The following is an 11249-nucleotide window of genomic DNA, read 5'->3' as shown; positions in this document are numbered from 1 at the left end:
TTTTTTCAATTGATTTCGTCAAATCTAGGGTTACAGACTGATTTGGGGAAATGATGAAATCAGAGTAACAAGGAAAGGCACGAGGGACTAAGGGAAGATCAGAGAAGAAGCAGTGAAAGAAGCAGTCAATGCGGTGAGCTTCATCGTTTTCGTCGGTTCTAGGATTTTTTTTCAATTTTCAGGTTTAGAAGGTTTAGAAGAGAGTGAGAGACGACAAAGGAAGAGAAAAGGGAAAGGAACGCGCGGATCTGGTTAAGGATCCGGCTAATAGTGGGTCGAGTCAAATAGTTTAGGTTGGATCCTGTAAATACTTGGTTTCATTAAGGGCAATTTCGATTTTCACCACGTTTCTGATTAAAATATATTAAAAATTATATTGTTTTTAATTGGTGGGATAAAATAGAATGAACACATGAGTTACTGGGGCAATCCAGAGTAAAGTCCTCAAATCCCACTGCTAACAAAAAAACCTTCACTTTTTAAAGTGGTAAAACTTCAAATTTAACTTTATTTCTTTTACTTTTATACTATGGTTTTTGTAACTAATAGAAATTACAACAAATCGTAAATTTAATATATAATGACAAAACATCCGATAAAAAATTATGAAAATTTTTAATTAACAAAATATTATATTCTAATAAAAATACATAAAACTAAATAAAATACAAAACAAATCTTAAAACTTATTTAAAATATAATTTTATTCATTAAAATTAGTTATATAATGCTTCCATATATGGTCAATTAATATATTCATTTATATTCTTGTTCGTTTATAGTCGTAATCGATTTGAACAAAAAAATCATAAAAAGAACTTGAGAACAACAAAAAAACAATCTCTGATTACACAAAATATGGATAAAAGGATTTAAGAGGTTAATGATCATCAAATTTACTCGAATATTAGTAAGATTATAATATTTTAATTGGCTTATTATTTATGTTCTCATGTAATTTTATGTTTTATATTTTCATTTTTGTATTTGTATTCACTTAATTGTAATTTTTTTGCATATTATTGATCTTTATTGTTATTAATTTGTATTTGGCATGAAATAAAAACTTTAAAGGCTAAAATAATAATTATAAAATTGTACGGTAATATGAAGTTTTACTGTTTAAAACTTTAATTTTTGAAGTTATTTTATGGAGCAGTTGAGATGTCTTATTTGAAAGAAAGAAAATGAAAAAGAGTCGTAAATTTTATTGGGTTGGATCAGTAAGGTTAAACTAAAACCTTGTTTCCATATATGTTCACCCAGCCCAAGGCCTGGTATACACTCATAAGCTAAACGGCGGCGTATTAATGCTATCACAATTTAACCAAAACCGAAGTCCACGCGCCCATAGATCTCCATCGCGATCGAGATCCAACGATCCAGATCCATTCCCTCTCCTTCTCCTTCTTCCTCAAAAGAGAACAAAAAAAATTATTCTGAATCTTCGAAAAGTCGATCGGGAGGAAGAAAAAAAAAATCAACGGCCGATTCTGACGATTCATCTCGGCCGAGCAGATCTGGTACTTCTCATATCCGATTTCGATCCCTCTCTCCTGTTTCTTCGTAACGTTGATTGTTTTTTTTTGCGTCACAGTGAATTGGTTATCGGCTATTACTCATTCACGCGATGGCTGCTCCTCCTGCTAGAGCCCGTGCTGATTACGATTACCTCATCAAACTTCTGTTGATCGGAGACAGTGGTACGTTTCTTCACTCAGATCGTGATACTGCATTTGTTACCTCCAATCGATTTAGTTTATTTTTGTCGATATGATTTACTTTTGGTTTGAAGGATCGAGGATTTGAGTTTTTGGATCTTCCATTTACTCATGATGTGATCTTTTCATCAGCTTAGACTTTTGATTTCTGATAGAGAATTGAGAGACTATTTTCCGCACTTGTGAATATACACGCTTTATTCATAGCTCTTTTCTACTATTTTCATGTACACATTTGATGGATGTACTATCAGGTGTGGGTAAAAGTTGCCTCCTTTTACGTTTCTCTGACGGCTCATTCACCACCAGTTTCATTACAACCATTGGGTATGATCTCATTGTTCACACTTGCTCTTCTATGTTGTACTTTCTGCTCCTACTCGAGTTGATTTTCTTTTTTTTTTGTTATGTGGTTGACAGTATTGATTTCAAGATACGGACTATTGAGCTGGATGGGAAGAGAATCAAGCTGCAAATCTGGGATACTGCTGGACAGGAGCGGTTCAGGACTATCACAACTGGTTTCTCTTCCCATTTGTTTGCTTTAGAATATAATCTTTCTGTTATATGTGCATTATATGGTGGGAACCTGGAATACCCACCCAAGTGGTTTTCTTCTTATCGCAGCATACTACCGTGGAGCCATGGGCATCTTGCTTGTGTATGATGTCACTGATGAATCATCTTTCAACAGTAAGTATTCTCTCTTTACTTTCAAATTACAGTTTAATTAGCCCAATTCTAGCCTCTAGGCCTCGTGCAAGTTTATACTCTTCCATCTGTTTAGCATTATTATTTTCTAATCAAATTAATTTTGTTCCTTTTCCAGATATCAGGAATTGGATCCGTAACATTGAGCAGCACGCTTCTGATAATGTCAACAAGATTCTAGTGGGGAACAAGGCTGATATGGATGAAAGCAAACGGGTCTCTCTCTCTCTCTCATTTACCCTTCCCGTGTATCTTGCTGCTTATTTATTACATGATTTTGTTTAGCTAACACACTCATGTGTTTTATTTTCCAGGCTGTGCCAAAAGCTAAGGGCCAAGCCCTTGCAGATGAATACGGAATGAAGTTTTTCGAGACTGTACGTTGTGGTTCTAGGTTTTGTTACGTGTGCGGTCTAACTCTTTTCGTTTTAGTTACCGTTGATGTTTGATTTTGCAGAGTGCCAAGACTAACCTAAACGTTGAGGAAGTTTTCTTTTCAATTGGTAAAGACATTAAGCAAAGACTTGCTGATACCGATGCAAAGGCTGAGGTTCGTTGGGTTTCAAAATTTATGTTCACTGTCATCATCATCTTAATACATTGAAATTGCATCATCATCATCATACATTGCAATTAGGTTGAGTGAGGGTATATGATAAGTCCAGTGTTGGTCAAACTTAACATTTTACTGTGTGTATCAAACCTTTTTAAAATTGTTTCTTTTTATCATTGTTTGTAGCCACAAACAATCAAAATCAACCAAAACGACCAGGGTGCAGGGACATCTCAAGCTACTCAGAAATCAGCATGTTGTGGTTAGTAGAAAACTGGTCCCTTGCGCCGTCATCTGAGGAGAGAATCTGGCTTTCTGAAGAGACCTTTGGAAAGAAAAGGGAGGAAAATCTTCTAAATTTGATGGCGTTTTCTACGTATTGTTTTACAATTCTCTGTTTCCCCTAACGGGTAGTGTGAAGGACACATGTTTCTGGTATGGACTCCCTCACATCAGACTTGACTTGTGATAATATCAGATTTTCTCACTCACACTCCTACCACATCTTTTTCTATTTGATCATGCTTTGAAGCTGGACTTGTGATATTTGCAGGAACTGTTATGAATTTACATGACAGAGAGAATGAAAATAACATTTGGCAAGAGAAATTACAACTAAGTTATTAATAGGATTTGTATATGCACACTAAAACTAGTTTACAAACTTCAAATCAATATGTGGAACCAAATTCTTAGCAAATATATATACAAGGTCATTCTCCAATGGAGTTAGATTCAGGTCCAAGCGCATAACCCTCTTGCTGCTATTGCATCGATTCATAACCGGACTGGTACTATATACCATAGAAGAGATAACCGATTGTTCATTTATCATGCTCTCCCTGTGCTTTCTCATGTGACCACCTAAAGCTTGACCGGTCCCAAACATTTGACCGCAGATTGAACACTTATGCACAGTATGTTTGGCTTGTTCTTGCTCAACACTCACCAGCTTAGGTTTCTTGTGGCTGGCTCTATGACCTCCGAGAGCTTGGAACGAATCAAATTTCCGGTTACACGTTTTGCATTCAAAGCGGTTACCTTTGGTTTTGCTTCCGGTAGATTCGATTTGCTTGACTACACAACTATGAGACAACATCGTTATAGTTTTTACCATGTCTATGCGTGATGAAATCTTCGTAATCTGAACGGTCTCTCTTCATGTTTTTATCGGTCGAGTATATCCCGAGAAGAGAAAAGAGCAAGATAAAACGAATAAGTTTAGGTTTTGGTTGGTTTTTCTAGGAAATATGAGAAGAAAAGCAGCTGACTATTGTAAGAGAATCTTAGTTATGAAGATTAGGGAGTATTTTATAAGCAAAATTTAAAAACGTTTCAAAGATTTTGGCTTTGGTATTCAATTATATTAAGCAGCATTACTGGTTTGAACTAAGCACAACATGCTAAACAGAACGTAAAAGTCCTTGCAATTGCGTCCAATATGAAATCACCTAAAAATAAATTTAGCATCGGTGGTAATTAGCTGCACATTGTTATTATTTTGTTGTTGACTTCTAAATTAGTAAGTAAACACGTGATTTTTTTATTTGCCAATGTATCGAAATGAGCATGTGGATATTTACTTTAGGAAAGTCAAAACTAAAAGTCAAATGACTGCATTCTAAAAAATCAAAATCTGACAACTATTCGTTAGCTAGCACTCTTGGTAGTTGGTACCCTATAGGCTATAGATGTATAAGTATCATGTATTGGAAGTGTGCACTGCATGCATCATGCACACGTATACACACGTCATGGCGGCTTAACCGGATTTAGATTATGGTTTAGAGTTTAAACTAGAGCTAGAGTTGAAAGTCAATTTAATTGGCTTTGCGAGTGGTGTAGTTCCCAGTTTTGTATACCCAAATATGTTTAGTTCCCAGTTTTGTATACCCAAACATGTTTTATAATGTGGGTCTTATCTTATGTATCTGTTTTACAGACTGTATCACGGAGGTCACACTGACATGCCTATTCTGTCGTGCGTGCAGATCAAATTCTCAGCAAAATGGGTGAAGGTTAGTCTACCTCTTTTGCTTATATTGGAGAAGATTAGTAATTTTAGCGTCCAATGGATTGTATTCTTACAGGTACATTTTCACAAGTATTGGAATGTGTCGATAACAAAAACAAAGAAGCTGTAGCGATCAAATTAAGTTGACGTGTTCAAGAGGCTTACAAGGCATGATATTGGTGGTTCTCGGCAAGAATATATATTTCCTCTTTTAGTACTTATTGGCTAGTGTTAACTTTATTGCATTTTGGGATAAGCTCTTCCATTCCTTGCAGTTGTGTGCAAATACGGATTTGGTTTGACTATCGTTATCATATTTGTATTGTAAGTACTGTTACCTTTATTTGATGAGATTTAAGGGGAAATCATGCCCCAGTATTGTGTGAGTTAAAAGAACTTGCTGAAGGGTTTAAAATGGTTTCAACAGGTGTTTGAGAAGCTTGAACCAAGCTTATATGATTTTTGAAGTACAACGTTGCATACTTGTTGAAATTTGTTTGGTGAGTAACTTACTGCTTACATGTTTTCGGTAACACCAGGATTCATCTCACCATTGTCACATTGAAACATTTTATTCTATGATACTAATAGTAAGAACTCCATTTTTTTCTGAATCTGATCATGCAGCATGTGGATCACTCAGCAGGCGATGATCCAACAAAAGCCATGTTCCTTTGATAAACGTGGCCTCTAGCATCAGCGTCTCTTTTTAGCTCTCTTTTTCTGTTGCTTTAAAGCAAGATTGCAGAGAAACCACTGAGCCGATGTTAATTATAAGAGACATAGCCTTAGATTACGGATGATAATTGATCGCTAAAATTTCTAGCGGCAGTTACGACTCACAGCGACGACTGTTTTTACTGTTGCGGCGACAATTTTTATCTCGTTATCATTCACAGCGTCGTTTTACACGAAGCAGTCACTGTGAATATTTGGAGCCGCTGATGCTAGACGCAGCGTTTATCAAAAGAACATTATTGTATCACAAGAACTCGTATCACGTCGAGATTGATCACATAAGTATAATAAGACCTCAATTCTTATTGCTTTAGAACTCACTCAAATCTAAAGCTCACAGCACATTAAATTATACCACACATTGGTATGTCCTTATATAAGACTCTAATTATCCTAAATTCATTAGGACTATCACAAATATATATTTCCTAATCCTTATAGATAAACATAGCTCATTAGGATTAGATAACTTGTATTTTAAGTTACTTCAAGCTTATCTCAACATTCTCCCCCTTAAGCTTGAAATCTTTTTCTTTCAAATCTTCCATCCCAATGAAACTTCTCATTTCTTGAAACTTGATTCTTCCTAGTGCTTTAGTCAAGATATCGGCCTTTTGTTTATCTCCCGAAACATGCTCTACTTCGATTTGATCCTTCTCCACACATTCTCTTATGAAGTGATATCGAGAGTGTATGTGTTTACTTCTTCCATGGAAGACTGGGTACTTGGTAAGAGCTATGGCTGATTGATTATCGATCCGTATAGTTACTTTCTCATTGGGACGTCCGGTGACTTCACTTAGCAACTCTTGTAACCATAAGGCTTGTCTTGCTGCTTCCGTTCCAGCCATGAACTCCGCCTCACACGATGATAATGCAACAACATCCTGTTTCTGTGAACACCAAGTAATCGGGCTTTCTCCAAGATAGAATATGTGACCGGTTGTACTCTTACCACCATCAAGACAAGTGTTGTAGCTGCTGTCACTGTATCCAATAAGCCTTGGCACCTTCGAGGCTACTCGCTGAAACGTTAAACCCAAGCTCGCTGTTCCGTGCAAGTACCTTAAGCACTGCTTCATTGCGGCACCATGTGATGCTCTCGGGGAGTGCATATAACGGCTCAACACTCCGACGCTATAGGCCAAATCCGGTCGTGTGTGTAGTAGATACCGCAGAAATCCAACGTTTCTTCTAAAACTTGTAGCATCGATTTCTTCCTCTGTTTCTGATTTAGACAACTTCAGTCCCGCCTCCATTGGTGTTTGTACTGAATTGCATTGGCTCGTTCCAGCTTCTTCTTAGATCTTGAGTGCATATCGAGCTTGATTTAAGGTGATACCTTCTTCATGTTGATGAACTTCAATTGCGAGGTAGTATGTTAACACGCCAAGATCGCTCATATCGAACTTTGATGCCATTCTCTTCTTAAACTCTTCAATAACTCCTCGGCTCGTTCCTCTCACGAACAGGTCATCTACGTAGACAGCAACTATAAGGAGATGCCCGTTTACCAGCTTCTTATATACCGATGGCTCCTTTGTGCACTTGTCGAATTGCAACTCGACAAGTATCTTGTTAAGCTTTGTATTCCAGGCTCTCGGCGCTTGTCGCAATCCATACAACGCTTTGTTTAGTCTATAGACTTTATTTTCTTGACTCTTCTTCTCAAAACCTTCAGGCTGCGATACGTACACAACTTCTTTCAGTTCGCCATGGAGAAACGCTGTTTTTACATCCAGATGATGTACTTCCCACCCATTGGCTGCTGCCAAATTGATAAGAAGTTGTATTGTCTCTAATTGAGCTACTGGACCGAAAACCTCGTCAAAGTCTACTCCATATTTCTGTACGTATCCTTTTGCTACGAGTCGAGCCTTGAACTTGTTAATTGTACCATCTGCGTTTCGTTTAATCTTGAAAACCCACTTCAAACCAATTGGCTTAGCTCCATATGGCAAATCGACCAGCACCCAAGTATCGTTTTTGACAATGGATTCGATCTCATCCTCACAAGCTCTCGTCCACTTCTTTGACTTCTTTGCTTCTGCGAAGCTTAAAGGCTCGTCATTGAGGCACAGAAACAATGTCTCGCCTTCTTCTAACGCGAACAAGAGGTAGTCCTCTAGGTACTTTGGTTTGTTAGACACTTGCGTTGATCGTCGTAGAACCGGCTGTGAAGCTTCTTCTTCTTCGGATTTGACCTCCTCTGTTTCGAGCTCGTTGCTCTGTTTTTCTGCATCGTCTTCCTCGTGCTCTTGTCTGGTGCCTTCAAGCTTGTCGAGCTTATCTATGTTAGACTTCTCTTCACATCTCTCTTCAATCCCATGGTTCTCATATTCTCCAAGTTTCACAGTGAAACTCTCATCACTTTCATCTCGTTCAAGTTCGTTGCCGTTTTTACCCCAGTTCCAGCTCTTCGTTTCGTCGAACACGACGTCTCGACTCACGATCACTCTGCGACTTTCTGGATCAAACAAGCGATAAGCTTTTGATCCTGGTTCTGTTCCAAGATTCAACAACATCTTTGACCTATCATCTAGCTTCCTCAGCTGTGATTTCTCAACCTTTGCGTATCCGATGCATCCAAATACTCTAAGGTGATCGGTGTTTGGCCTTTTCTCGTGATACAGTTCATATGGGGTTTTGTCTTTGAGTGCTCTTGTTGCGATCCAGTTCAAGAGATAGGTTGAATGTCGAGTTGCTTCTCCCCAGAAGTAGGTCGGCATATTCATATGCTTTAGTATACTTCGAGTCATCTCCATCAAGGTCCCATTGCGTCTTTCTACCACGCCATCTTCTGTGGGCTATACGGAGCGGTGAGGTGTCTCTTTATTCCTGATAGCTCGCAGTAGCCATTAAACTCATTAGAAACAAACTCTCCCCCTCTGTCTGTTCTAAACGTTTGAATCTTCTTTCCCGTTTCTTGTTCTACTAGACTTTTGAATTTTTTGAATGTCTTAAAAGCTTGGCTCTTCTCCGACATCAAAGAGGTCCACATGTACCTTGAGTAATCGTCAATGAGAACAAATACGTAGCGTTTTTCGGCTTGAGTTCTTGGTGTTATCGGGCCACAAAGATCTCCATGTATCATCTGTAGTTTCTCGGTGGCTCGATAGTGTGTGGCTTGCGGAAATACGCGTCTCGTTTGCTTTCCAATTAGGCATGAATGACAGACCTCGCTTTCAACGTTCATACTTGGCATTCCTATCACAAGCTCCCGTTGCGCCATTGACCTCATTGTCTCATGGTTTACGTGACCCAACCTTGCGTGCCACTTGCTTGATTCACTTGCCATGGTTAGGTGCACTTTTGAGTCTTCCGTTATACCCATACGTACTTTGTACAAGCGGTTTCTAGATCTCCTTGCCGTCACAAGCATTTTTCCTTTTGGATCATGCATAGTTAACTGCTCGCCACTCATATGAACGTCACAACCTGCTTCGGTTGCTTGGCCTAAACTGATTATATTGCTCTTTAAAGCGGGAATATAATACACATCTGTCATCTTCCTTGACTCTCCGTTCATGTCAATGAATGATATCGTTCCTTTGCCTCTGATATCAATGCGGGAATCATCTCCGAAGCGTACTTTTCCTGTGATTGCTTTGTTGAAGGAGGAAAAATATCGCTTATCTCCTGTCATGTGGTTACTTGCGCCGTTGTCGAGGTACCACATGTTTTCTCATGCATTCGTCTCGAACTTCTCCGGGACTACGTTCTTCTCATTCAAGAAGACCAACTCGTGCATCATGAGCTCGTCTGCGTTCTGCATCTCATCATTCTCGACTTCTTGTGTTTCTTGGAGCTTGAGACGAAGATCCGGGCAGTCTGCAACAAAGTGTCCGGTTTTATCCACACCGATAACATGTTATCCTTGAGTAGTCGAAGTTTCTTCCACGTCCTCTTCCTCTACCAAAGTAGCGTCCTCCTCGGCCTCTACCTCTATAATCTCTATTATAACCCCGACCTTGATAGCCACCAGAATTTGCCGATCCTCCATTGTCGCTTTGATTAGACTGATATTTTTGACTTTCGCTATTTGCATACATAAGTTTTCCTTTTTCTTCTTCTGCTTCTGTTTCTTCAGATACACGTTCTTCGTATGCTTTTAAATGCCCTATTATGTCTTCAAAACCTGTATTGTTTAGGTCTAGCACTTGTTCCAAAGAAGCCACAATTTGTATGTTCTTCTTTCTTGGGAGACACTTAAGGACCTTTCGGACGAGTTTTGGTTCTTCAATATTGACTCCTAGCGCCGCAGATTTTGATGAAATCTCAGAGAGTTTTCCAACAAAGTCATCAATCTTCTCGGAGTCTTTCATCTGCAACCGATCAAACTCAGCCATTAATGTTTGCAGTCGTGCCTCTCTTACTCTTTCGGCTCCCATATGTCTCAGTTTAATCGCATCCCACACTTTTTTTGCTGTATCAAGCTCTCCTACTTGAAGTATAAGAGCTTCTGGGATAGATTGGAACAACAAGGCCGTAGCCAAGTCATTTTTATCGCCATCTGCAGATTCTGTCTCAATCACTTCCCAAGCTTTGTGTACCTTCAACGTTATCTTCATTCTCATAGCCCATACCGTGTAGTTGCTCGAGGTGAGCATCGGACACTTAATGGACGAGGAACTTCCGCCTTCTTTCTTCATCGTCACCGGAATCACTTCTCCCATATCTTCTTCTGAAGCTCTGATACCACTTATTGTATCACAACCTTAATCACACGAACTCGTATCACGTCGAGATTGATCACACAAGTATAATAATACCTCAATTCTTATTGCTTTAGAACTCACTCAAATCTAAAGCTCACAACACATTAAGTTATACCACACATTGGTATCTCCTTATATAAGACTCTAATTATCCTAAACTCATTAGGACTATCACAAATATATATTTCCTAATCCTTATAGATAAACATATCTCATTAGGATTAGGTAACTTGTATCTTAAGTTATTTCAAGCTTATCTCAACAAACATGGCTAAAATGTTCCCTTTAAACCAAACCCTCATCCATTTTACAAGGGAACAAACAGTGAGGCTCAAGGCAAGAGAAGCACTGAACCTTCCCTTTTTCACAGAACTCTCGTTCATTTTTATATAACCACAAAAACTAAAAAGAAGAAAAAGCAGATGAATGTTTGGATCAAATCAGCAGTTTCTGGTTTTCTTCGCTTGTCTTGGAAAAAAAAAGGAGAGTGGTGTACATGATTTTGATGCGTATTTAGTTGGCTTATATAAAGATCACATATAAAAAAAAAGAGTGGTGTACAGACTTTTCTATCTATTATATGTAAGGATTGTTTACTTAGCTATCTATTGTATATAATTGCCCATGCAAAAATGTTACAAAAGTTGTGTAGAGGGCTATATCAGAACAAAAGGATCTCATAGAAACGATGTCTAATCCCGCTTGAGTTCATTAGCTACCTGGATCGTCTTCGGTCTGTCTTCATCCCTCTCCCCGTAGCATGCGCCGATGATGAGCAACCTCGCAACCGTCGA

At 38.6% G+C, this 11249-nt stretch overlaps 2 protein-coding genes and 1 pseudogene across 2 annotated transcripts; 1 reads left to right on the top strand and 2 right to left on the bottom strand.

Annotated features, from left to right (window-relative positions):
- The first annotated feature begins 1364 nt into the window (after window positions 1–1364).
- On the top strand, window positions 1365–3487 carry LOC106319666 (ras-related protein RABE1a). The gene is made up of 9 exons (XM_013758047.1): window positions 1365–1523; window positions 1598–1703; window positions 1976–2048; window positions 2142–2242; window positions 2349–2414; window positions 2551–2648; window positions 2747–2809; window positions 2890–2982; window positions 3172–3487. Exons 2-9 carry the CDS (start codon window positions 1631–1633, stop codon window positions 3250–3252), a joined length of 648 nt encoding a protein of 215 aa, XP_013613501.1. The 5' UTR covers window positions 1365–1523; window positions 1598–1630; the 3' UTR covers window positions 3253–3487.
- An 8-nt stretch (window positions 3488–3495) lies between these two features.
- Window positions 3496–4148, bottom strand: LOC106319667 (annotated as a pseudogene).
- A 5274-nt stretch (window positions 4149–9422) lies between these two features.
- On the bottom strand, window positions 9423–10413 carry LOC106319677. Its single transcript, XM_013758053.1, has 2 exons — window positions 9681–10413; window positions 9423–9568 (listed from the first exon to the last, which is right to left on the bottom strand). Exons 1-2 carry the CDS (start codon window positions 10411–10413, stop codon window positions 9423–9425), a joined length of 879 nt encoding a protein of 292 aa, XP_013613507.1.
- Window positions 10414–11249: the final 836 nt, after the last annotated feature.

The sequence above is a fragment of the Brassica oleracea genome, unplaced genomic scaffold, assembly GCF_000695525.1.
Source record: "Brassica oleracea var. oleracea cultivar TO1000 unplaced genomic scaffold, BOL UnpScaffold00576, whole genome shotgun sequence".
Lineage (NCBI taxonomy): Eukaryota > Viridiplantae > Streptophyta > Magnoliopsida > Brassicales > Brassicaceae > Brassica > Brassica oleracea.
The sequence above is the reverse complement of the archived record's forward strand: the minus strand, read 5'-3'. Positions and strand labels throughout refer to the sequence as shown.

Bases quoted from the DNA above. Each gene is read 5' to 3' on its own strand.
- LOC106319666 (XM_013758047.1), top strand. From the start codon at position 1,631: ATGGCTGCTCCTCCTGCTAGAGCCCGTGCTGATTACGATTACCTCATC. The intron at 2,049-2,141 runs GTATGATCTCAT...TGTGGTTGACAG, and splicing joins AGTTTCATTACAACCATTGG to TATTGATTTCAAGATACGGA. The intron at 2,415-2,550 runs GTAAGTATTCTC...TTCCTTTTCCAG, and splicing joins TGATGAATCATCTTTCAACA to ATATCAGGAATTGGATCCGT.
- LOC106319677 (XM_013758053.1), bottom strand. From the start codon at position 10,413: ATGGGAGAAGTGATTCCGGTGACGATGAAGAAAGAAGGCGGAAGTTCC. The intron at 9,569-9,680 runs GTAGAGGCCGAG...ACTTTGTTGCAG, and splicing joins TTATAATAGAGATTATAGAG to ACTGCCCGGATCTTCGTCTC.